This window comes from Lynx canadensis, chromosome B1, assembly GCF_007474595.2.
Source record: "Lynx canadensis isolate LIC74 chromosome B1, mLynCan4.pri.v2, whole genome shotgun sequence".
Classification (NCBI taxonomy): domain Eukaryota; kingdom Metazoa; phylum Chordata; class Mammalia; order Carnivora; family Felidae; genus Lynx; species Lynx canadensis.
In genome coordinates this window covers 164,500,840-164,526,339 of record NC_044306.2, presented here as the reverse complement: position 1 = coordinate 164,526,339, position 25,500 = coordinate 164,500,840, and the positions used below count along the sequence as shown (strand labels likewise).

The 25,500-nt window shown below is 41.1% G+C and overlaps 1 protein-coding gene across 1 annotated transcript; it reads right to left on the bottom strand.

The window, feature by feature from the left end:
* Positions 1–796: 796 nt before the first annotated feature.
* Positions 797–25,419, bottom strand: LRRC66 (leucine rich repeat containing 66). Its single transcript, XM_030314506.1, has 6 exons — positions 25,344–25,419; positions 23,614–23,668; positions 22,845–23,345; positions 10,751–10,920; positions 4,779–4,968; positions 797–3,602 (listed from the first exon to the last, which is right to left on the bottom strand). Exons 3-6 carry the CDS (start codon positions 23,338–23,340, stop codon positions 1,366–1,368), a joined length of 3,093 nt encoding a protein of 1,030 aa, XP_030170366.1. The 5' UTR covers positions 23,341–23,345; positions 23,614–23,668; positions 25,344–25,419; the 3' UTR covers positions 797–1,365.
* Between the last annotated feature and the right edge of the window lie 81 nt (positions 25,420–25,500).

Genomic DNA, 25,500 nt, shown 5'->3' with positions numbered 1-25,500 from the left:
GTGGGGAGTAAGTGGGGGGAGTAAGTGGGGACAATGGTCACAAAAAGGCCTTAAAATAATCTAGGTGATAGATAGGGATGTGCCTTATTTTTTTTTTTTTTTTAATTTTTTTTTTCAACATTTATTTCTTTTTGGGACAGAGAGAGACAGAGCATGAACGGGGGAGGGGCAGAGAGAGAGGGAGACACAGAATCGGAAGCAAGCTCCAGGCTCTGAGCCATCAGCCCAGAGCCCGACGCGGGGCTCGAACTCACGGACTGCGAGATCGTGACCTGGCTGAAGTCGGACGCTCAGCCGACTGCGCCACCCAGGCGCCCCGGGATGTGCCTTATTTTGAGGGTAGAGATTACAAACTTAAGAGTCACTGAGGAGCTAGATCCTATAAGACTAGTGGTGATGCCAACAGGTGAATTAAGGGATGGTTAGTTCCTTTCCCCAAACTCACTCACCTCCGATCCCAATCACCCTAAATAAACACTCTAAGTTAAAACAGGGTGCTTTCTCTGCAAATACTGGTTTGACATAAACTGCCTCGCCCTATCCAGACTTAAAACGCCACACTTAAACGTCTCCTTGTATAGACATACGCTGCATACACTCCCACTGCATAGAGCTTAGAGGCTACTCAGATCTAGGAAATAAAAGACAGAGAGTCAGAGATAAGTCAGAAGTTTTAACTGGCTTTACTGGGTGAATGTCGTGATGCTATTGACCAAGAAAGAGAATGTGGGAGACCATGTTTGTGAAGGAAAATGATGAATTTTAGGTCTCAGGATGATCTATGTGGATTTGGGCCATTGGGGTTGAGAATGTGAGTCTGAAGCTTGGGGCTGGGCCTCATCGTACAGATGCAGGTGCCATCTGTATGGATCTGTTGTGAAACAGCGGGGTCCCAGGAGAGTGGTGTGTAAGAAAAACTGGGAAGATATCCTTGAGGAATGCTCTTTGAGAGGGCAAGCAGAGGTGGGGAAGGAGTGTCAGAAAGGAAAAGGAGAAAATGCCAGAGAAGTGGAGAATGAACAGAAGACCACAGCTCCTGACAGCCCAGATTGGACAGTCACACTAAGGAAGAGATAGTTGAAGATAATGGCAGAGGATCTTTTCCTTGTACAAAACATGTCACCTCTCTTCTTGAAGACTGATTTTTAATTTACTGTTTGGTCTACAAAATGGTCCCTCTTTTAACATAACTTATGGAAAAAAAAACAATTTAGAGTTACTCTGAATCCCCCCCAACTTTGTAGTTTCATGATCAACCTCTCAAAAGCTGTGATGTCCTTTGTGCAGAATTTGTTAAAATGGGTTCAGCCGTTCTGTCCGGTGCTTCGGTCTATACTAAAATGTTATTTGAGTTCCGTTTGACTTTCAAATGTCCTGGTCTCTGTCGTAGTAGAGCTGGTCCTCACACAGAGAGCCAACTCCCAACAGGTTGTTCTGGGTCTGCATTTGAGTAGAGACGTTACAGTGCTCCTTTTCTGACTGCGACACGTTCTCCTGTGAATATGTACCCCAGTCTCTATCACCAAAGGGCTCCTGTGCTCCTACTGAACTGGTTTCATTTGGAGGCTCTTGTAACAATGGCCCCTGGCTCCTGGAACTGTTTTCAGTATAATCCCTCTCTTCTCTTTCACACTGAAGAGCTGGCTCGTCACCACAGGACTGTAACAATTGAGTTTGGCTTATAACCTTCCTGGAATCATAGTCCTCAAGAGGACATGTCAACTCCTCATTTGCATCAGTGTCTATCGGGTGGGAATTCATGTTGACCCCTTCAGGATTTTGTGGTGAGGGTCTTAAGTTTTCACCTGTAGTGACCTTGAGAGGAGTATCATTTTGAGCTGTGTTTCTCCCCTGAATGCAAGGTTCGTATTTGTAAATATCTGAGTCTCTTTCATGACAGTCACTCTTATCAGAATCTGAGGGAGCTTCAGGAGAACATGATGGTCTTTGTGGTAAGACATCTACACTGAAAAATTCTAAGTCTCTAAGTGAGCACTGCCACTCTACTGCCTCAGATTGGAGAGCTGTGGCATAATCATAAGTGACCTTGCCTGCGATCTCATCCCTGAGGGGACTATTGCCCAGTGATCCAGGCAAGGTCAATGCGTCCTCAACTGTATGAGGGTTAGAGGCCCTTTCCAGATGAGTCTCGTATAAACCAGAGTCTGGACCAAAAATGAGAGGTTTTTCAAAATGATCCTCCTGATTCTCACATTTCCCCAGAATCTTCTGGAAAGTGCTGTAGGCCTCAGGATCCTCTAATGATGTAACATTGTCCTTCCTCACCCCTGAGTCCTTGTCCTCTGGGGGCCCGCTGGCCCTGTGGCTCTCCTCGCCATGTGCCTCTTCTTCGGTCACATTTCTTTCATCATCTGAACTTGAACTGAGGGTAAATAAAGACCCTTCATCAGAATCGTAGTTGCTGTCCAGCTCGCACTGAGGGTCACAAGGAGCATGTTTCTGCTCTGGTTCCGTGTTAGCGGGCATGACACGCAGGTCATGGCCCCATCCCGGAGGAAGGACTGGTGGGGATGGGTTCATCTCTCCTGGGTCACCGAGTGTGACCTCACTGGAGCAGGCGGGAAGCCCCTCCTCAGCACTGGCCCTCGTGAGCCTCTGCTGCTGTGTGTCCAGCAGATTCGTGTAAATGCTCACTTGCGTTTCCTCCGAAAACTCTGAAGGTAACCATTCGGTGTCCCCTCTTTTCTCGTTCTCTGCAGTCCTCTGTGCTTTCGTACATGTTTGCATTTTAGAGAGAGAAGCTGTCATTCCTTGTGAGAGTGGTGCGTTGAATTCATCCGAATCACTATGAATTGATCCAGAGACAGTTAGCAATCTGCCAGCTGCCGCAGGGACGCCCACTGAGTGCTCGCTGAGAGAATCTTCCCGGGCCACCGTCGCATAATTTATTTCTCCAAAAACATCTTTCTGGTAGATGTGATCCTGTCCTGCAGGAGTTGGTTCCTTATGATGGGCGTTTGTCTGTCCTCGGAGAGTGGAGTGGGCCTCGCTGTCACTCAGAAGTACGTCATCCTTTCCACTCCCAGGGCCACTGTGGTCCCCGCACAGTCCCCTGCTCTGCCGGCTGCCAGAAAGAATTCCGTCGGGGAGGGCAGCAGCATCAGGGCCTGCAGGGGCCTGCTTCTCACGGAGGGGCAGGTCTGTCCTCAGGCCCTGGGTGTTGCCTGCAGCTTCGATGTCGATACAGAAGCCCTCGTTGGAGTACGCGTTATCCGAACTGGGCCTTTTGTGTCTGCACCTCTGTTGCCACAGTCTGTCCAGGAAAGGCCTGGCAAAAGCCCCCAGGCAGAAAGCCACGAAGAATGTGATGAACACCGCCAGGCACACCGCCAGGGTGAGGTCCTGGGAAGCCTCCTCCTTTACGGGGCTCCTGACCCATCTCCGCAGCCGGCTCCGCTTCTCACTGGGGTGGGTGCCGGCAGGGTCCTTGCTCCCCGGGGTGGAAAAGTGCTCGGATGGTCCCTCCTGGGGCCGCTCGGCTCTGCCTGCTATGAGGCTTTTCATATGATTCATAGTAACGAGAGGAAGGCGGGTCTCCCTGGAAATTCTTTGGGGAGTCCACCGGTAGGCCTCCTCGTTCCCTGCAAGTGGGGTGGGGGAAACGCACAGTGAGTGGACACTGAAGGAGGGCTCTGGTGGCTTCAGAAGCTTGCATGAGTCCCCCTCAGTGCCCTATCTAACTACATCTGAAGCGTATAAGCAGCCTTACTGATGGATCGGGCGATTGTCTAATGCCAATAGGATGTCTGCGGCTCCCTGCGCTTGTGCACGTGGCTGTCTGGCTTAGGTCTGCTACTCGTAGGCCCAGGAGGCTGGGTGTTTCTTAGGCTTCTTGCCCGACTGCTGCCCAGGGGAGGAAAGAACTTGCCCAGACTGGAGGGGACAGCTACGTCGCTCCTCCTTCCTCCGCATCCTCCCCTGCCGCACATTTCCGAGAACGTTCCATCAGGGCCCTGCAAGGCCCGCCCTGGCTCTGCCCACGTGCACCATTATCTTTCCCATGGCTAACGTTAAGACTTCTCTGTGGTCTTCGTGGATTTCTTCTAAACCTGGTAAGCGTGGCCTTGCTTGTCCTTTGGTGCAGCCGTGAACAGAACAGAGCCCAGGGCTCACTGAAAAACACTTCCCACCCCACAACCAGGAGGGGTTTGGGATTTTTAGCCAAGATAGTTAATGGCAAAAAAAGGTTTTCAGAATGCTCAACTCTAGTAATGTGGTCTAGCATTTGGGGAAAGTGTCAGGGAACAAATCAAAGTATACTTTTGAAATATGTATGTTTTGTTTATCTATAGGAATATCTTTTCAGAGGGTTAGGAAGTATTTTATTTTATTTTAATTCTGGTATAGTTAACATACAGTGTTATTTTCAGGGGCAAGCACTTTAAATAATCATGTTTCACATTTTAAAAGTTTGTTCTTTGATCAAATATTTGTTAAGAATTGGGATAAAAATGCGACATTTGGGGCTTTCTCTTCTGGTGAAATTTCTGTTTTTGACCAAATCTAATTGTTTCTGAGCTATTTAAACTAGGTTTCTTTGACCCTGTGAAGAAAATTATTCATGAAGTGAGAGAAATAGTTAGGTAGCAGTGATGATTCTGTGACACAGTGTGTGGCTGACTTAATGCCATAATCAACATTTTTGCTTTAGGGAGACTGTCACCGTTTCAAATGAGACTAAATTTTTCATGGACTTTTTTTTTTTTTTTTTCAGTTCGGCTGGAACATTTGAGGAAAAAGAGGCACCACTGACTTACCTACAGACTGGCTGCAAATTATATTCCATGTTTTCCTCCAGGATTCAGAAATGAAATTTTGGAAGGCTGCCACACTATGGTCACACTGCCATCGATTATCAGCCAAGTCCACGTCCAGATGGGGAAATTCTAGGGCAATGAGCATCATTGGCAGGATGGTGGTGAGAACATTGTTGCTGAGGTCTACAACCTGCTTGAGAAGGAACAAATTTAGGACAGTCTGTGAATAAAAGACTTTGGAGACAAAATAAACAATACAGATATTGCTTACATTGGTATGGAGGCAATATGAATTTTGCACTGATGTGAGAGTTAGAGAATACTGGGTTTAAATTTCTGTTCTGCCCCTAGCAACTCTATCAGCCTCAGCAAACTGTTCACTTTTTAGGAACCTACCCCCTAGGGTTGTTGTAAGGATTAAATGAATGTGAAAGCTTTAAGTATTGTGCTTACCTATATTAGATGCCTAATCATTTTCCCTTTCTTCTCTCCTATGATTTGAACTGTTAGATAAAACTTAGACTTCCTGTTGTTATCAAGGTCTAGAATTAGATACCAGGTCTAGAATTTCTAGAAGCACTGTGATCTTGACAGTGACAGAAGATGCTGGATGATGAGTGCATAGAACACAGAACTGTGATTGACCAGAAGTAGCAGAGAGATCTTTTGCATCAACTATTATCTCAAGGGTAGTAGTACATTTCCCTGCATCCATGGATACCTAGTATACACAAGATGACTAATTTTTCTAGTTTGATCAGAAATGAAGGGGAGAGACGCCGGGGTGGCTCAGTTGGTTAAGCGTCTGACTCTTGATTTTGGCTCAGGCCGTGATGTCACAGTTTGTGAGATGGAGCCCCACGTCGGGCTCTACGCTGTGAGCACAGAGCCTGCTTGGGATCCTCTCTCCCAATCTCTCTGCCCCTCCCCTGCTCCCATGTGTTCTCTCTCAAAATAAATAAACATTAAAAAAAAAAAAGAAATGAAATGAAGGGGAACCTGGAAAACAAAAAGGATTCGGTGGCTCTAGAAACACAGAGCCAGATCTGCTGAAGTTGGATATGGCCATGACACGATATGGCAGGAAGAGCAGTTGGGTGTAGCTCCAGCTACTATTGACCGAGTGCTGCTGTGTACCAGGCCTTCCATCAGGTGCTTCACATGCATTATCTCCAATCCTCTCCAAAGCTTCCTCAGAGGAGGAAATTGGGCTAGGTCACACAGTACTTACCACCTAGCTCCTGCTACTAGGGCCTGGTACATGGCAGGTGCTCAGTAAATAATGGAGAAAGGAATGAATGAATGAAATGGCAGAGTTGAGAGCTGATCTAGCCCCACAGCCGTGTGCCTTCCACTCTGGAACACGCTCTCTCAGAGCCTGATCTCCCACTGCACTGGAGTGCAGGGCTGGGTGGGTGGGGGGAGGCAGCGGGAGGCAGAGGTGGGGCTTGAGGAGGGGCAGGTAGTCATTAGAAGAACAGAAAATCATAAAAGAGAAAATGTAAACCTTGCTGGAAGGAAAAAAAAAAAAAAAAAAGGAAAGTGGGCCATGGATGAAAGCCAGAGAGACTGAATGTTATCCAGGTCAATTGTTTTCTAAACATCAGGGGAAAAAAACAGCACTGATATCTTGGGCTATATAAATTCCTAAGAAGAGCAGATTCAAACAAGAGCACCATGACCAAGACCACTACAGGTAGAAGCAGAATTCTCCCTGAACTTAGGTAGTGAGGGCAACCTTTCCAGTGTTGAGTAACCAAGCAGTCTTGACTCCCAAGGGAGGGTTGCCAAAAATAGGAAGTAGGAGACCAGGAGGGGGATAGGGAGAAAATTAAACCACTTTGCTTGGCCCGGCCTGGCCTGGGACCAATAGCTTTCTTCTGTACCCCTCCTCAGCAACAGAGTGAAATCCTCTGATGGTTTTCAGCTGGTCACTTTCTTTTTAGTGCATTGTCTACATTTGTGTCACCCTAGCATCTTATTATATTACAAATCATGGGACTGAAAACAAAACTGAAGCAAGAACAGAAAACGAATCAAATGATTCAGGAGGAGTAATTTCTGAGAAAAGATGAAAGCAGAACAGTCCAATTTGGCTAAAGAAAGAAGCCATCCACCAACATCTGAAAGGGGTGTACGTTACAGAAAGATTGGGAGGCACCTAATATAGCTCCACAAATCACTGCATCTAGGAAGAATGGGAAAGATACAGAATGCTAATCTGAAATGTCAGTTTACATAGATCTCATTCTATCTAAACACGATGATGACTGTATGCTTTGAAAAATCTATCTGGCTTCTGGAAAGATGCCCTCACGGGAAAACACATAGCATAGTGCAAGTATTAAATACATCTCCTGAAAAAGAAGAAAACATCTATTTTAATATTCAGCTTTCTGGTACCAAATATATCCATCAAGTTCCAAAACCAGTTTTTAGAGTTCTTGCCAAACACGGAGAAGGGATAATGGAGAAGGAGAAATTGTGTGATTCTGGGCAGGTCAGGTGAAGCAAGAATTACAGAGGATTGAAAACATTCCTGGGGCTGGTTTTTAGTTGGCCTGTAGCATCTGTTGCATGCGAGCTATGGAACACTACTGAAGCACAGCAAAAATGGACAGGAGATAAAAACAGACATAGGGCAATTACATACACAAATACACTTATAATCAGTATCCAGTGTGTTAAACGAGGTTCCCAGGCAATTTGGCAACCTATTTGTGGTGAATTGGGGAGCACTTTCTCATCTGCTCTGATCAATACTGTGGCAAAGATGGTCCCCAGCGATCCTGCCTCCTGGTATTCACACCCTTGAGTGGTCTCCTCCCCTAGAGCGTGGGCAGGGCCTGTAACTTGGTTCTAAGCAACAGAATAGGGCAAAAGCAATGTGATGTCACTCCCATAATCACATTATATTAGATTGTAATGTTTTTCTTGCTGGCAGGCTCTGTCCTTCAGGCTCTAAAGCAAGTTGCCACGCTGTGAACTGCTCTATGGAGAGGCCCCCATGGCACGGAACTGAGGGCAGGCTTCGGCTGACAGCCGGGAAGGAATTGTTCAACAGCTCACAGGAACTGAGTCTTGTCAACAACCCCATGAGCTTGGAAGTGAATTTATCTCCAGCTGGACCTTCAGGTGAGCTTCCAACCCTGGCCAACACCTTGACTGCAGCCTCTTGAAGTAGCCTTAGCAAAGGACGAGGGACCCTGCCTGGCTTCCTGACCCCGCAAGTTATGAGATAATGTGGGGGTCTGGACTGCTAAATTGGTAGTAATTGTTACACAGCAATAGGTAACTAATACACCTGTTCATGGTGATCTACTTATTCATTCCTTTGCTCGACAAGTGTTTTAAAATATGTGTTATGAATTAGACATATGCAAAGCACTAGAAAACAAAATAGATTATGGCGTATGTCCTCAAGGGGCGTAAGGATTATGGGGATGTAGGCATTAACAACTAACCATCCCTAAAACTAAATGATGATTTCTGTTGTGTTGAATGCAATAAGGAAAAAGCATAGCATATTATAAGTGTATATAAACGGGCAACTAATTCAATCTGGAGGCCCCGGGAAGGCTTCCTTGAGGAAGTGACATTGGAGGGATTCATAAGAGTTAGCTCTTCCAAAGGATCAGCAAGTGGGGAGGACTTAGTGTGAAGATAGAAGGAGTGCAGTGAGCAAGGGGAGAGTGGTTTGCAATGAGGCTGGAGAGGCAGGCGGGGGCCAAGCTCTTGTTGCGAAAGCTTAGGAGGGGCTCTAACAAGAAGTGGCACAAGCAGATTTGTATGTTAAACTAGTGGGATACCGTGGCCACTTTAGAATTTCTATATGTAGTCTATGTTTATAAAGAACTTGGGGCGCCTGGGTGGCTCAGTCGGCCAAGCATCTGACTCTTGATTTCGGCTCAGGTCGCTATCTCGTGGTTCATGAGATCAAGCCCCGCATCAGGCTCTGCACTGACAGTGCGGAGACTGCTTGGGGTTTTCCCTCTCTCTCTCTCAAAATAAATAAATAAACATTAAAAAAAAGAGCTTGCTATATTCCAAATACTGTTCAAAGCACTTTATGTGCATTCAAACATTTAATTCTCACAACATTCTATGAAGAAGGAATGAAGTCATCTCTGTTTTTTCAAATGAGAAAACTGAGGCACAGAGGCATTGGGTCACTTGCCCAAGATTGTGGGGCTGCAAAGTGGCAGAGCTTCGGTTTCAACTCAGGCAGCTGACCCCAGGGTCCACTCACCTCACCACCGCTTTACTGGTCTCCCTTCAATAGCGGAGGGACTTGGGGGACCCTGGTTGAAAGGGGGCAGTTGGAAATTTGTCTTGCAGCAATACTTGAATAACACTTCTCATAAAATTGGGAAAAATCAGCTATGGTGCTGCTGTCTAATCTGATGGCCACTAACCACCCATGTGGCTTTAGAGCACTGACCTGTGACTAAATTGGGATATGGGTATGAATAATATACACCAGGGTTTAACATTGTGAAATAGCTCATTAATAATTTTTATATTGATTACATAACTATATTTGTAAAAAATAATATTTGGGTATACCGGGTTAAAAAATATTTTACCAGGGGCACCTGGGTGGCTCAGTCGGTTGAGCGTCTGCCTTCGGCTCAGGTCATGATCTCGCGGTTCGTGGGTTTGAGCCCCGCGTCGGGCGCTGTGCTGACAGCTCAGAGCCTGGAGCCTGTTTTGGATTTTGTGTCTCCCTCTCTCTGCCCCTCCCCCACTCACGCTCTCTCTCTCAAAAATAAACATTAAAAAAAATTTTTTTTAAATAATAAAAATATGTATTACTAAACGAAATTCACCTACTTATTTTCACTTTCTGAATCTAGTGACTAGAGCCTCTAAAACTGCATACCTGGCTCACAATGGTTTCTCTCGAACGATGCTGGCCTACATGAAGAGTGAGGGTGTGTGACAGAGGATACGGGGCACTAAGTCTCTTCCTGAGACATCGCTAGATGTCACACCGGAGGCCCCTCGGCCTCTCTAAAGGGAGTACTGTGGGAGGATTTTACAATATCCCCCAGAGAAGAGGGAGGTGGAGGACAGTGCTTGGGGAAGGGACGGAAGCTGCCGGGCCCAGAGCAGGGCTTTGGGATGCTTCCCCCTCCCAGCTGTCAGTTCTTCAGTGAGATTCATTGCAAAGTGCCTGAGAGACAGGTGTTCTGGCTCCAAAATGTGACGTAGAGACCCCAGGATGGATGGGTCTGACGTTCAGAACAATACATGGCATGTGGTAAGTAATGTACAAGCATGAGCTGTTGTTACTATCATTTTTATATTTAGTGCCCAGTTTGGGTTTGGAAGCAACAGTGTCACAGGCCTTCAGGGCCCCATGTCATCCTGGGTTGCTGACATCTCAGCATGGACCAGCGTGGCTCAGGGGAACCTCCCCAAGTGCTCCAGATTGCACAAGACCCCAGTGACCTTTGACCCACCTTGCAGCTCAGGGAGGGGGCCTCGATTATAACTCCGATTTAATTTCTTGCCAGCTGGTAAGTGGTAACTTGGAGCTGGGTTTAGTTTGATTTAGAAAAATAATGTGCCAATTCTTGGTGCTGGGTAATATGTTTGAATAACACTCATGTCCATGACTGAGGCATTTGATTTTTAAAAAAAATTTTTTTTAATAATTTTTTTAATCTTTATTTTTGAGAGAGAGAGAGACAGAGTGAGAGCAGAGGAGGAACAGAGAGAGGGAGATGCAGAATCCGAAACAGGCTCCAGGCTCCGAGCTGTCAGCACAGAGCCCAACGTGGGGCTCGAACCCACAAACCGTGAGATCATGATCTGAGCCGAAGTCAGATGCTTAAATAGACTTATCTTTTTTGACTAACAGCCAGTACTCCTGGGCATGGGGAATATTTCAATAGAAATATTCTTCTAATGTAATTGCCCATATGGAATTACTACATATTGGAATACTATAAAAGTCATTTTATAACCTGTAACTTCTTGAGGTCCTTGAAGGCTCCTGGATGAATTCTGAATATTTTGTTGCTCTTTAAGTTGAGGTTCTCCAGCCGTAGGCAGTTATGAAAGTCAGACAAACCTATCTGTGATATCCCATTTAACGACAGGTCCAAACTCTGTAATGACTTCAGTTTCCACAGTCCTGTTAAAAATAAAAAGCAAATTAAAATATAAATGGGTGATATTTACTGTCGCATTGTTTATCATGGTGAAAAAGTGGAGTCGCTCTACGTGGTTCTCAGTGGAGAGGTGGCTGGACAAAGCACGGTACAGCTGTACCCCAACATACTGTTCCGTCTGAAAGAGAAGGGGGGACCGAGGGAGCGGGAGGGGAAAGGTCAAGTTGCAGAACAGCAGAGAGTAGGATTCCAACGTTCTTGGGGAAAAAGCCACATGCAAACCAGATACATATGTTCTGAGCAAGCAGAGAAAAAGCCCGGGAAGGAGATGAACCAAACGATCAGTACTAGGAACACTCCAGAAGTATTGTTGATACTATGAACATTACTAGGCATTCATGTATGTTTCATAGGTAGTAAGTTGTAGCTAGATTTTGTTTTCTGACAAAATAATCTAACTGGGTTTTGGTCTCTGTCTTTGTATTTCACTTGACTCCAGAGAGTAACCAGGAGGCCCATTTGGCCCAGAAAATAAAGGCGGAGAAGGAGGTGCCTGTCATCGCAGACTTCCAAATTTGATTACTCGTCTGAGTCTCATAAGGCAGCCCTGCATTTTTACGTTTCCTTCCACTCTGTTCTCACATGTACTTTGAGTCTTTAACCAACTACTACCTAATAGAGCAGGCTGGTTCGATTCCAGAAGGGTTTGTTCCTCTGTACTGTCTGCAAGGACCTCGTAATCAGACTGACCATGCAGAGAGAGGATGACCTACTTCAAACAGCTGTCCATCCATGTTATCGTATGTTCACATCAGCCATACAGGTGAAATAAGAGATCAGGAGGACAGCTCAATCAAAACATTAAGAGCAAGGCACATAGTGCTGAGGACAAATAGAGCATAGAGCCCTTGTGTCTGACTGAGTGATAAGACATACAAGAAAAAGTTACCAGTTATACAGGCAGCTACATCCTCACCACCCTACTATAAAACTAACTGTTATTTGTCTGTCAGCCTCTCCATTAGGTGACCAGTCCCTTCAGGGCAGAATTCACATCTTTGTGAACTCCTGCCATGCCTGGAATATAATATGTATTCAATAAGCCAGAGGTTACGGTGTTTGACCTTCTCAGAGATTTAAAAATTATTGAACTAACAATAAAGATGCAATACAAAAATTTGCATTTCTAGCTTCTCTTGAAAAAGCTGAAGTTCCAACCGGCACAAGACAGTGGTGAGAGCCAAATGAGGGCTGCCTGCTTTAGATGGGGCAGACACTTACAGAAGATGATTTCTTTGTACTCACGCCTCTATTAAAACCGGGAAAACAAAGGATAGGCCAAGAAGCTGCCTGTTAAAAAAAAAAAAACAAAACAAATGGGAGAGAACCAAGGCTGATATTCAGCTGGCAGATGCTAGTAAGAAGTGCTTCCATATTGGTTTGTAAATAATGATTGCGGAGCTCTCCTGTGATGCCACATGACCCTAGGCACCTCAGTGAGTCCCCTCCCCCGCAATGTCCACCCCCCACCAGAGCAGGACTCTGCTCCATCACGATGGCCAGGAGGCATGCAACTGGAAAGCCCAGGCTACAGTCCAGTTGTTAAGTATTTTGAGTATAACCCCTGGAAAAAAATATGTTTCTTCGTGGAGTGAAGAATATTCCTACACATTTTCATTTACAAACATATGGGTCTGCGAGAAAAAAAAATGCAACATAAGACACCAATATGAAAGCAACTATAGTTTCCTTAACATTGTCATGACACTTACCTGGCCTATATATGGATGTGAGCCCATAGTTCCCTATAGTGACTCAGTGCTTAACTGAATTGAACGTGTACCCTAGGAGTTCAGTGGAGGGAAGAAATCATTGTAAAACTCCTATGTAATTGTATACTCTCTTTATGCCCTAAGCATGTCACAAACATGCCCTTTTGAGCCTCATCAAGCCCTGGGAGCTGTTACCGTCTTGTAATGACAAAACCTAGGCGCAGTGAAGTTAGGAACTTGCCCAATGTCATAGTAGGTGGAGCTGTGGAGCTCGGATTGAAACTCAGATCTCGTAACCATTACTGTTTAACCATGGACATTTCATAAGAAAAAAAAAAAAGACACGGGCAGGCCCATGTTTAAAGAAAAAATAGTATAACATATGTAGTGGCAAAATGGATGGCAATACTAGCACAAAGATCAGGGGAAATAAAATGGAAGAATACTGTTGTAAGTTTCTTGTGTTATAGGCAAGTGGTATAATACCACATAAAAAACAGACTGTGATATTAGGATGTATATCAAAAACCCCAAAGCAACCCCTAAAACAGCACAGCAACAGCAAAGAATTATGGCTAGAAAGGAGATAAAGAGGATTAATTTCAAAAATACACCATTAATGCAAAATAGGCAAAGGGAAAAGGGGGAACTAAGAATAGAAGGAACAAATGGAAAAAAAATATCAATATGAGAGATATAAATAATAGTCTAAAAACACCAATTAAAAGGCGGAGATACTCCGTTTGGATAAAAATTCAAGGGTCAACTGTATAATTCCTACAAGAAACCCACTTTAACTATGAAAACATGAATAGGATACATGTTAAAGGATGGAAAAAATAGTCTTTCCTGCAAATGGCGCTGGAATAATTGCATATCTTTAAAACTTCTATATGCTATTCATACTATGTACAAAAATTAACCCAGACTATTTTAAAACTATCATAAACCTAGCTGTGAAACCTATATTTAAACCTACGTGTAAATAGATCATAAACTTAAAATGTAAAAAAGTAAAGTTATAAAACTTCTAGAAGAAAATATAGGGGAAATATCTTTGTGACTTTGGATTAGGCAAAGATATCTTAGATATGACACCAAAACACAATTTATATGCTAACAGATGAACTGTACTTCCCCCAAATTAAAAATTCTGCTCTTTGAAAGACATTGTTAAAATAATAAATACTCAAGCCACAGACCGGGAGAAGATATTTGCAAATCACGTATCTGTGAAAAGTCTTATATCCAGTATATATAAAGAACACTAAAAGCTTAATAGTTATAAAAAATTTAGATATTGGCCAAAGATTTCTAGACATCATCAAAGATCTACAGATGACAAGCGTACAGAAGGATATCTAATGCCATTGGTCATTAGGGAAATCCAAATTAAAACCACAATGATACACCACTATACATCAATTAGTATGGCTGAAATTAAAAAGATTGACCATACTTGGTGTGGGTACGGATGTAGGACAACTGAAATTCTTACATAATGCTAGTGGGAATTTAAAATGACACTGTGACTTCACACAACACTGGCAATTTCTTCAAAAGTTAAACATCTACTTAACATCCAACTCAACCATTCTATGCCTAGGTTATTTTCCCAAGAGAAATGAAAGCATATATTGGCCACAAAGACTTTGTTTCGTTATTCTTTTAACGTCAATAGAAACAGTAGTGATGCTCCCTCTTTTATCTCTGAGACTGGCCATTTGTGTCTTATTTTTTTTCTTGGTTAGCTTGGCTAGAGGATTATCAATTTTATTTATCCTTTCAAAGAAACACATTTTGGTTTTGTGGATTTTACCTGTTATAAATTTCATTGATTTCTGCTGCAATTTCTATTATTTCTTTTCTTCTGCTTGCTTTAGGTTTACATTGATCTCATTTCTTTAATTTCCCTAGATGGAAAGTTACATTATTGATTTTAGACTTTTCTTCCAATGGGTGGTTTTAATGCTACACATTTCCCTCTAGCCACTGCTTTTGCCACATCCCACATATTTTGATAAGTGCATTTTCATTTCACGTAGCTTAAAATATTTTCAAATCCTTCTTGAGACTTCTTCTGTGATACATGTCTTATCTAGAAATGTGTTGTTTAGTTTCCAGAGATTTGAGGGTTTTGCAGCTTTCTGTTACTGATTTCCAGTTTAATTCCATTGTAATCTGAGAGTATACTTTGCAAAGTATACACATACACAAACACACTCTATATAGAGTAACACTATATACACACACACACACACACACACAATGGACTATTATTCAGACATCAAAAAGAATGAAATCTTGCCATTTTCAATGACATGGATGGAACTAGAGTGTATTATGCTAAGCAAAATCAGTCAGAGAAAGACAAATACCATATGATTTCACTTATATGTGGAGTTTAGGAAGCATGATTTCTGTTTATTCAAGTTTGTTACGATGGGTTTTATGGACCAGAATATGGTCTGTCTTGGTAAATGTTTCGTAGAAGCTTGAAAAAAATGTGTATTCTACTGTTGTTGGAGGGAGTATTGTATACATGTCAATTAGATCAAGTTGATTGGTGTTGATATTCAAGTCAACTGCATCCTTATTGATTACTTGCCTGCTTAATCTATCAATTGACAGGCGAGTGTTGGAAGTCTCCAGCTACAGCAGATTTGTCTATTTTTCTTTTCAGTTGTCAGTTTTTTCCTCACATATTTGATTCTCTGTTAGGTGCATTCATGTTTAAAGTTATTATGTCTTCTTCAAGAATTGGCCCCTTTATCCCCTTTAAAGGGGATCCCTGATCCCTGATAATTTTCCTTATGCTCAAGTCTCCTTTGTCTAAAATTAATGTACCTCCTCTACTTTTCTTTTGACTAGTGTTTATCTAATGCTTTATCTTTCTCCAACCCTTTAGCTAGCAGCTTTATTTATAATAGCTAACAAAGATAGCCTAAGTGTCCACTGACCGGTAAACGCATATCCACACAATGGAATACTGTCACTGAAAAGGAATGAACTTTTAATACATACAATACCATGGATGAATCTCAAAATAATTATGCTGAATGCAAGAAGCTATACCCAAAATAAAAGTACATATCATAGGATTGCATTAATATAAAATTCTACAAAATGTAAACAAATCTATAGTGTGAGAAAGGGGATCAGTGGCTACTTGGGCAGAGGAGAGAGGATGGGTAGGAAAGATAGATTACGAAGAGACACAAGGAAACTTTTGGGTGTGATGGATAATTCCTTATCTTGATAGTGGTGATGGTCTCGCAGATCAGGGTGGTTCAGAAAGTCAGAGGACGGATCAAAAGAGCGCTCAGAACACGGAGAAGCAGGAGGCTCCAACAATGCCTAGACTTACAGAAGCCTGAGCAGTGGGGACAAGATTGTTGATGAGTGCTCTGAACTTCATATAAACTCTGAACTTTTGCAGAATGAGAAGGGAAATCACCTTCAGTTACCCATTGTGCCTCAAATCACAGAAGTGACCATCATAGCAAAGACTGGGATGGGAAACAGAATTAGAGCCTCAAGGTGATCAAAAGGCACTAGAGGAGTACTGCCATTTTTGAGCACCTATTGTGTCCCAGGGACTGAGAAATGTTTTACATACACCATCACTCTGTGTGTTCAAGTATTTACAAACACCATCTCCCACCCTCGCATACTCCCTGTATATGCCATTATCTTCACTTAAAAATAAGAACCGGGCAGTTTTTCATAGCTTAAGTGACTTGTTTAAGGTCAATTAACAGAAGTCTAATACTTATGTTAATTAATCCAAGAAGTATAGAAGCATAGAAGAGTATAAGAGTAAATAAGAAGGGTGGGACCAGAACATCCTAAGCATAAGGGGGGGTGGGGATTTTGAAGGCAGAGAGTTACGAGGATACCCCCTTATTTGATTCCCTTCATAATATCAAGCTAAGATCCCCAAGAGGAAGGAAAACTGTAGATGGGAATTAAGACTGTTGAGTTCAGTTATGCCTCCTATGTGAAGAATTTCCACCTACTTCCAATTTTAGAGAATTAAGGTTTAATTTTATGGAAAGAACTAGTGTGGGTCCTATAAATGACTTTGTTTAGGTTCTCCCAAGACAGAGTTGGGAAATTTGAGTAAACTCCAAGATACTTGGCTGTGAAATTATGGAAAGAGCCTAAAATGTCCATCAACTGATGAATGGATAAAGGTGTGGCTTATATATACAATGAAATACTACTTGGCAATGAGAAAGAATGAAATCATGCCATTTGCAGCAACACGGATGGACCTGGAGGGTATTATGCTGAGTGAAATAAGTCAGTCAGCAAAAGATAGATATCATATGTTTTCACTCATATGTGGATCTTGAGAAACTTGACAAAAGACCATGGGGGAAGGGAAGGGGGAAAATAGTTACAGAGAGGGAGGCAAACCATAAGAGATCCTTAAAGGGGCACCTGGGTGGCGCAGTCGGTTAAGCGTCCGACTTCAGCCAGGTCACGATCTCACGGTCCGTGAGTTCAAGCCCCGCGTCAGGCTCTGGGCTGATGGCTCAGAGCCTGGAGCCTGTTTCCGATTCTGTGTCTCCCTCTCTCTCTGCCCCTCCCCCGTTCATGCTCTGTCTCTCTCTGTCCCAAAAATAAATAAACGTTTAAAAAAAAAATTAAAAAAAAAAAAAAAGAGACCCTTAAATACAGAGAGCAAACTGAGGGTTGATGGGGGTGGGGAAGAGGGGAAAGTAGGTGATGGGCATTGAGGAGGGCATTTGTTGGGATGAGCACTAGGTGTTGTATGTAAGCCAATTTGACAATAAATTATATTAAAAAAACAAGATACTTGTCTGTGTTTCTCGATGGGGGAAAATATGTTCTTTTAAAAATTTAGCATGTGAATCAATGTTGAGGGGATGCTCAGGTGAATGAAAGAGGCTGAGAAGTACATTCATGGCTGGGGCTTGGACATCAGAGGGTAGATTCCATGTTTCAGGAGGCTAGAGTCAAACACTGGGAAGAAAATATGGAGGCACTTTTGTGGGGATGGAATTATTTATTGAACTGCTTTCTGATGATCACATAAGCCATGGGAGCCAGGAATCTGATTAGCCTTTGCATTTAAGAAGCCAGAGGTGTTTTATTATTTCCAAGAAATTATTTCAGTGTCTATTAGAAGCAAGACCACAGAAGGTATGCCCAGACATTAAATTGCCTTAGAAACATTCCTTTGGACTATCAACTTCTTAAATGCTCTCCTAAGAGTGATAACCTGATAATGTAAAACAATGATATTCAGGGGTTATTGTTTCGAGTTCAAAGAGTATTAAGAATTGGAAGAGTCTGGAATGGTCCTAGACAGGTATTGATTTATAAGGTCAGCCCTCAATGTGGTCTATTTTATATACATGAGCCAAAGACCTTGCCCTCTTAGCTTAATGAGATACATTTCATTTTGTTATTTTAGAACCCGACTTCGTTTTGAGAATACAGCTTGTTGGTATTTCCATAATCCAATAACAATCAGCAGGCAATATTCAATTCCCTAAAAATTAAAAGAGTACTAGGGTTGCTTGGGTGGCTCAGTAGGTTAAGCATCTGACTTCAGCTCAGGTTACGATCTCATGATTCATGAGTTCGAGCCCCTTGTCAGGATTTGTGCTGACAGCTCAGTCTGGAGCCTGCTTCGGATTCTGTGTCTTCCTCTCTCTCTGCCCTTCTCCCAGTCAGGCTCTCTCTGTCTCTCAAAACTAAACAAACATTTAAAAAAATTTACAAGAATACAACATACTTCTGTTTTTACCAAACAAATTTTTAGTGTGTTAATGTCAGGCTGTCAAATCTGGTCTGTCAACCTAATTGGAATCCCAGTAAGATGTTGGCCCTTAGACATTTCCAGGCATTCCAGTCACGTGATGAAGGTGGGATAGTATAACTGGAGATTGATTCCACTGTTGTAAATGTTTTAAAACTGATTTTTCTGTTATTAATGCTGTATTCCAAAAATATAGGAGGAAGGTGGCATCATTAGTAAGGTTAAAGTCACGGCTAGCTACTGTTCTGTAAATTGCATCGGCTGGCACCTCCTCTGGGTGTTTTTCCCAACATGAAGCTTGTGGGTGACGTCACATGTGATTCTGAAGATAGGCGATCAGTTGACACTGGGTTAGTCAGTGTCCAAAGGTGGGCTTTCCTGAAAGCAACTTTTCATTGGTTCTATAAACTGTCACCATTTTAAGTCGTGAGGCATGATTTATAAAAGTACACATGTGTTACAGGCCAGTTGCTTGATTGCTACTTTCTGAGAACCTCTAATTTATTATTATTTTAGATGAGTGCAAGCACTTATATAAATAGTTAAACACAAATGATTCTCTGCTTGTGAATTATAGTGGGCTAGGGGTTCCATCTACTACAATAGTTATTTAACATTTCAAAAGATAGCTTGAGATTTAGACAAAACGGAATTTATAATTACAATTTGTTTCTAAATAGACTGCTATTCTCAACTTGTGCCAAGAGAGTAAAAATAACTAATATTTGCAAAGCACTTTACAAGTATACAAAGTACTTTTCACACACTTTAATAGCTACCATTTATTATGCCAAATACCATGTTAAGTTAGGTTCTGGAAATACATTTTTTCCTTTAATAATCCTCACAACAATTCTATGAGTAGATTACATTATCCAGATGTTACCTTTAAAAAAAGTTTGTTTTTTTTTTAACGTAGGGCTCAAACTTACAACCCCAGGATCAAGAGCAGCATGCTCTACTGAGTCAGCCAGGCACCCCCTAATGTTACCTTTAAACAGGGTTAAACAAAGGAATAAAAAAAAAAGGGGAGGTCAGAAATCGAATGGTACTCTAGGAAGCACCTCTCATTTACCAGCTTTTTCTCCCCAAGATAGGATTTCAAAATCAGAGTCAGTAAACCACAGTTACAGAATCCCAGAACAGCAAAAGGATGTTACAGGGGACTCAACTGAAATGTATGATGATTATGGGAAAATAATTCAAATCACACAATGCTATGGATAAAAGAACTCTGAATTATATCCAATTAGATTCAGGGCTTACATTGGTCTTCCATCATCTATTGGTTTCATTAATCTCTCTATGGTTGCATTTGCTAGACTTCTAATAGAAACTCAGATACAGGATTTGCTCATTTCACATTTTTCCCTCCTTTGCAAGTTTAATATTTTTCCTGGTATTTTGGGAGGCAGAAATTGAACTTGGAAAACGAAGATGGGGCTGTATGTGCATCTTACAGGGGTGTTAGGTCCTAAATGGAATTGTATTCCCTCCAACCTCTAATTAGCTCTGGGGAATTTGTCTGCCTTAAGGAGACATGTTCAGTGGTGGGGTAATATTTTGAGATATTAATCTTTCATCTCTATTTCTCTCTTTCCATTTCTCCTCATTCAAGCAGAAGGTAGGTTCTGACCCCAAGGAGTCACAGTGGGGGGCAGAAAGCAGAGGAGTCTACAAGTCTTTCTGGTTTTTGTTTTCTAAAGGCCTAAACCTTTAGAGGAAAAGAATTTCTAGATCTAGATAGAGGTTGTTGAGTGTGTGTGTGTTTTTTAAGTCTATTTATTTATTTATTTTGAGAGAGAGTGAGAGTGGGGGAGGGGCAGAGAGAGGGACAGAGAATCCCAAGCAGGCTCCATGCTGTCAGTGCAGAGCCTGATGCAGGGCTTGAACTCACAAACTGTGAGGTCATGACCTGAACTGAAATCAAGAATTGGACGTTCAACCGACTGAGCCACCCAGGTGCCCCTAGACAGAGGGTTTAAAAAAAATAAAAAGTGGGAAGAAACTTCTCCAAACTGAAAAATTTTAAAGTAATGTTCTCTGCCTGACAGGAGTAAGGGATACACACAAACACACACACACATACACACTCATGCACACACACACACATATGCACAAACACACACACAGATACTTTGATGCCTTGTCTGAGTAGAAGATTCTAGATAGAGCTGTGGTACAAATTTGGAGAAAGGCAGAGGAAAGCCCATGAAAGACTGATGTCAAGTTCAAGTATTTCTATATCCCACCCTCAACTGAATGGGGGCTCAGAATCAGAAATTATGTTGACTTATAGACCATAGAAGGTTAGTACAATTGAATTTGTGGGGTTGAAATTCACATATACCATACTAGTTAAAAAATATGCTATATCATATGGATATGTGTAGCTATAATGATGATCATCAAAGAGTTATAGCAAGCAAAATGGAAATAGTCTAAATATTGTTTGATCAATCCAATTATAACATATGTACATATAAAAGCTATTCAGTTATTTAAAATATTATTTTTGAGATTCCTTAATTATATAAAGATGTTCAAAATATACTGTGATATGAAAATATGAATTATTAAATATTATGCAAAGTATGATCCAACTTTGAAAGCAAAATATCTACATACACATAAAGAAAAACCTTAATATATACAGTTGGTCCTTGAACTATACAGGATTTAGGGGTGTTGACCCCCAGCACAGTAAAAAGTTTATATATAACTTTGACTCCCCCCAAACTACTAAAAGCCTGTCATTGACTGGAAGCCTTACCCATAAAAGAAAGTCAAATAGGGGTGCCTGGGTGGCTCGTCGGTTAAGCATCAGACTTCAGCTCAGGTCGTGATCTCACAGTTCGTGGGTTCAAGCACCGCGTCGGGCTCTGTGCTGACAGCTCAGAGCCTGGAGCCTGCTTCGGATTCTGTGTTTCCCTCTCTCTCTGCCCCTCCCCACTCACACTCTGTCTCTCTCTCGGTCTCAAAAATAAATAAAACATTAAAAAAAATTTTTTTTTAAGTCAAATAATATTTTGTATGTTATATGTATTATATACTATATTCCTACAATAAAGTAATATTGAGAAAAGAAAACATTGTTAAGAAAGCCATAAAAAAGAAAAGATATACAGTACTCTACTGTATTTATATATTTAAAAAATCCATGTATATGTGGGCCTGCATACTTCAAACTGCACTGTTCAAGGATCAACTGTGTTACATGAGGGTCTTCAGTTAAAAAAATTTTTAATTCCTAATGCTCTACAAATAATAGGTTTTTTAAAAATAATAATACAAAAAATTATAAAATAAGGTGCAATTAGTTTATACTTTACACTGAAAATCCTGCAAATTGCTTTTATGGAAAAGCTTAGGGAAAGGAGACTCCTCCCCCTTCTTACACAATTCTGTTGATATGGTGCCTGGGATAATCATTCCTTCACTTGCCAGGCTATTATTTTCAAAATGATGCTTAAAACAGACCAGAAGCTGGAGAAAGAGCAAATCAATGAAAATATGAAAGAACTTAAAATAAGAAAAATTAAATATGCACAATTTGGGATGGAGGAAAAAAATGACAGTATCCTTACACTTTCTTTTTTAGTATAGTGTCTCATATAAAGTAAGTACTTAGCAAACAGTGACCAAGCCTAAAAACAAACAAGGAAAGGAAATTGTTTTAGCACTCTTGAATATAAAAAATGGCAAAGGAAGCTAGGGATTATGAATCTGACACATTTTCTTATTAAAACATTGGTGATTCCTTAAAGAGATTCCTGACATACTGAATGTCAGAATGGATGAAAATTTATTATAACAGCAGGATATGTGGAGTATCCTGTTAGAAACCAGGATGAAGAATTCTGATTTTGATCTGAATCAGAAAGTTTCCATATTGATTATATAACATCAGCATATTTCTAGTCTACATTTGAAGGGCAACTAGACAAGCAGAAAATGTATTCTAAGAAAAGAAAAATTATAAATATGGCAACATACTTAATTTGAATTGTGCTAAATATTGAAAGTATATGAACTAGTTATTCCTTAGTGCTTTTCTATATTAAGTAACATGTATATGATAAAGTAATTTAAAAACCTGATTATTTAGCACTTAAATAGTTCCTAGTATCTCTCGACAAATCTACATCACATTACTGTAAGTTATAATAATGGGAGATTAAATTGCATTGACTATGAATTCCACATATTATAACTTGAAATTCCACTAAGGAACTCATTTATTTGTTCTGATAAAATTGGTTTACTTTCAGCTATTTCCTCAAATCTGAAAACCACCATGGAATTCCAATGGGCATAAAACATGAACTCTCCACATACTCATTGTTTCTTGGGCTAGTCCATCTTTTAAAATTGTACTTACCCTTGGGAATGTCACGGAGTTTGTTTCTTCGAAGAATTAACAGCTGTAGAAATGCAAGCCCACGTCTCAAGCTGCGTCTGCGGCGTTTCTGCCGTGGTGACTTAGGACTGGGTAGATCCAACCAGACGGAGCAGAGGGAACTGTTGCTGAGGTTTAGTATTTCCAAAGCATGGAAGTGTGCAAGGGGGCTTAAGGTTATTTTTGAAAAGAGATTGTTACTGAGGTCCAGATGTTTTATATTGCCGTCTCCTTTTTTCATGGGGGACTGTAAGAGAGCCCTAAAGAAATGGGCACTTGTATCCCCTGTGGCTGCTGTCTGTGGTCTGTCCACAGGTGTATCATGCACTCCAGTAAAAGAACAATTTGTCAGAATATATCCCTTCCGTTGGCACTCAGAATTGAATGAAATACTGCTTTTCCTTGATGGGTTTGTCATTGTTCCAGTAAAATAAAGACCTATTAGCATTGTTATGGCTCTGAAATGCAGGTTTTTCATAATGCCTAGAGAAAGGAAAATGAATTGACTTACTCAAAATAACGTATGTAAAAATTAACAGTGAATAAACAGAAAATTCAATTTTCAATTTAAGATTTAGGAAAATTATCTTGCCTTGCTTGCCAATTTAAGTGTAGGATTTCTTAGAAATTGGGGCATTAAAAAGACAGCTAAAAACATGTTACAGTTATAGTCTACAATTACATTTATGTGACATCTTAAAGTAAGAACTCCCCTGATTTTTCAGAAAATACATATTCACTTGGGCCTCACCTCTGTGTCTGCTTTTCCAGGAACATTCAGCCTGCGGTTTTCTTCGGAGGGAAACCTACCAAGATTAAAGACTTCTGTTTTCTTCTTGGTCATTAGTACTGAGCAAAGTCTATTACGCTTATCTACAACCTGTAATCAGCTATGTGGTTTATTATGTGAGTAACAAGCCATCTGGTTACACTAAACTGTGAACTGTATGGATGGAAAGTTCAACTCACAAAGGAGACTCTTGATTTTTTATTTTTTTGATATGAAATTTATTGTCAAGCTGGTTTCCATACAACACCCAGTGTTCATCCCAACAGGTGTCTTCCTCAATACCTATCACCCACTTTCCCCTCCCTCCCACCTATCAACCCTCAGTTTATTCTCAGTTAAGAGTCTCTTATGGTTTGCCTCCCTCTGTTTGTAACTATTTTTCCCCCTTCCCCTCCCCATGGTCTTCTGTTAAGTTTCTCAGGATCCACATAGACTCTTGATTTTTTAGCATTAAATTTGTTATAACTTTTCAAATTCTTTTGAAATTATTGAGATGCAACATAAACAAAATGGGTTATAAAAAGGATGTTCTGCATCAGAACCACGAAGATGTAATAAGATACAGAAACGTACGTATCTTTTTCACCAAAGATTGAGAAGAAACTGAAAATTTCAAAATAAGCCTCTACAAATTACAATGGCCAAATGTATGCACAAAAATATTTTAAAGAAAATGGGATAGTAAACTCCTCAAAAGACTGTATGCTCCCAGAAGGGCCATGTTTCTTTCTCTCTCTCTCCCTCTCTCAATTCACAAAAGAAACTCTTGCTTGATTTTTTTTAAGGACTAGAAGAACTACATATATAAATCTCTCCCTGCTGTCCCCCAAGTTTTATATTTTCAATAGTCTGTCATCTGCCACTATGTTGTTTGGATGAGTAAGTGCATGGAGTGAAATTTAACATGTAACTTTTACACTTTAGTTTTATACAAGGTCAATTCTCCTACTTTTGAAGGGCACCTATATCCAGGTACACATGGCCACGAAGCGTAAAGGTGCCCTACAGCATGGAGGAGTGATTTATTTTTATAACGTGCCTCTCAGACAATACCAGAACTTGAATTAATCTGTACAGCCAGAAAGATGTTTGTTTCTGTATTCAAAGCTGCAGTCATTGTAAATACAATTGTATACCAAGTTAATGTAACAATATGAACAATAAAAAAATTTAGTCATTATTCACAGGCACATTACTTGAGAAACATGTGACTGAAAAATAGTTATGGGGGCGTAAGTTAGATTTTCATTGACCTGGTTCTTTCAAAGTTGAAGAGATTTATATACTAACAGATTTGAATTCAAAAAAAAGCTAGATAAGGATAATTTTAGGTCTTAAAGTGAAAGATGCTAATTTGTAAAGAAAAATTATATATACTACATACAAACTTCTATGTATTAGGTAAGGAACCACAGTGAACTCCAGAAAAACTTTCCGACGCAACTGAACACAATTAGGTAAAATGTCAGTCTTTAAATGGACACATTCAAGGCTAAGTATGAGGAAGCAGTTAGAGATACTGGGTGTGTGTGTGTCAGAGGGTGAGAGAGGGAGAAGACAGTAGAAGAAGCAAAGTACAACAGAAACCAAAGAGGCAATTCTTAAAGAAAGAAGTGAAAACAATTAGAAGACAAAAGCAGAAGGTAGTTGTAGGAGGAAGGCAACAACGGTTAACAGTTTCTAAGGCATACCTTGTGGTTCTTAGGTAGTGTGCCAACAGTCTTCTATCTGGATCTAGCCAGGTGGGGATTTAGACCTGAGCCTTTGAGGCTCCACCCATCTGCCTTTGGAGCCTGTCTGCCCACCCCGTGGCAAACCTTCGTCCTTTCATCCAGGCTCTGGCCTCTT

Coding starts and splice junctions, on each gene's coding strand:
- LRRC66 (XM_030314506.1), bottom strand. CDS start 23,340: ATGAAAAACCTGCATTTCAGAGCCATAACAATGCTAATAGGTCTTTAT. Junction 10,921..22,844: donor ACTCCGTGACATTCCCAAGG/GTAAGTACAATT, acceptor TATTTTTAACAG/GACTGTGGAAACTGAAGTCA. Junction 3,603..4,778: donor AATTTGCAGCCAGTCTGTAG/GTAAGTCAGTGG, acceptor CCCCACTTGCAG/GGAACGAGGAGGCCTACCGG.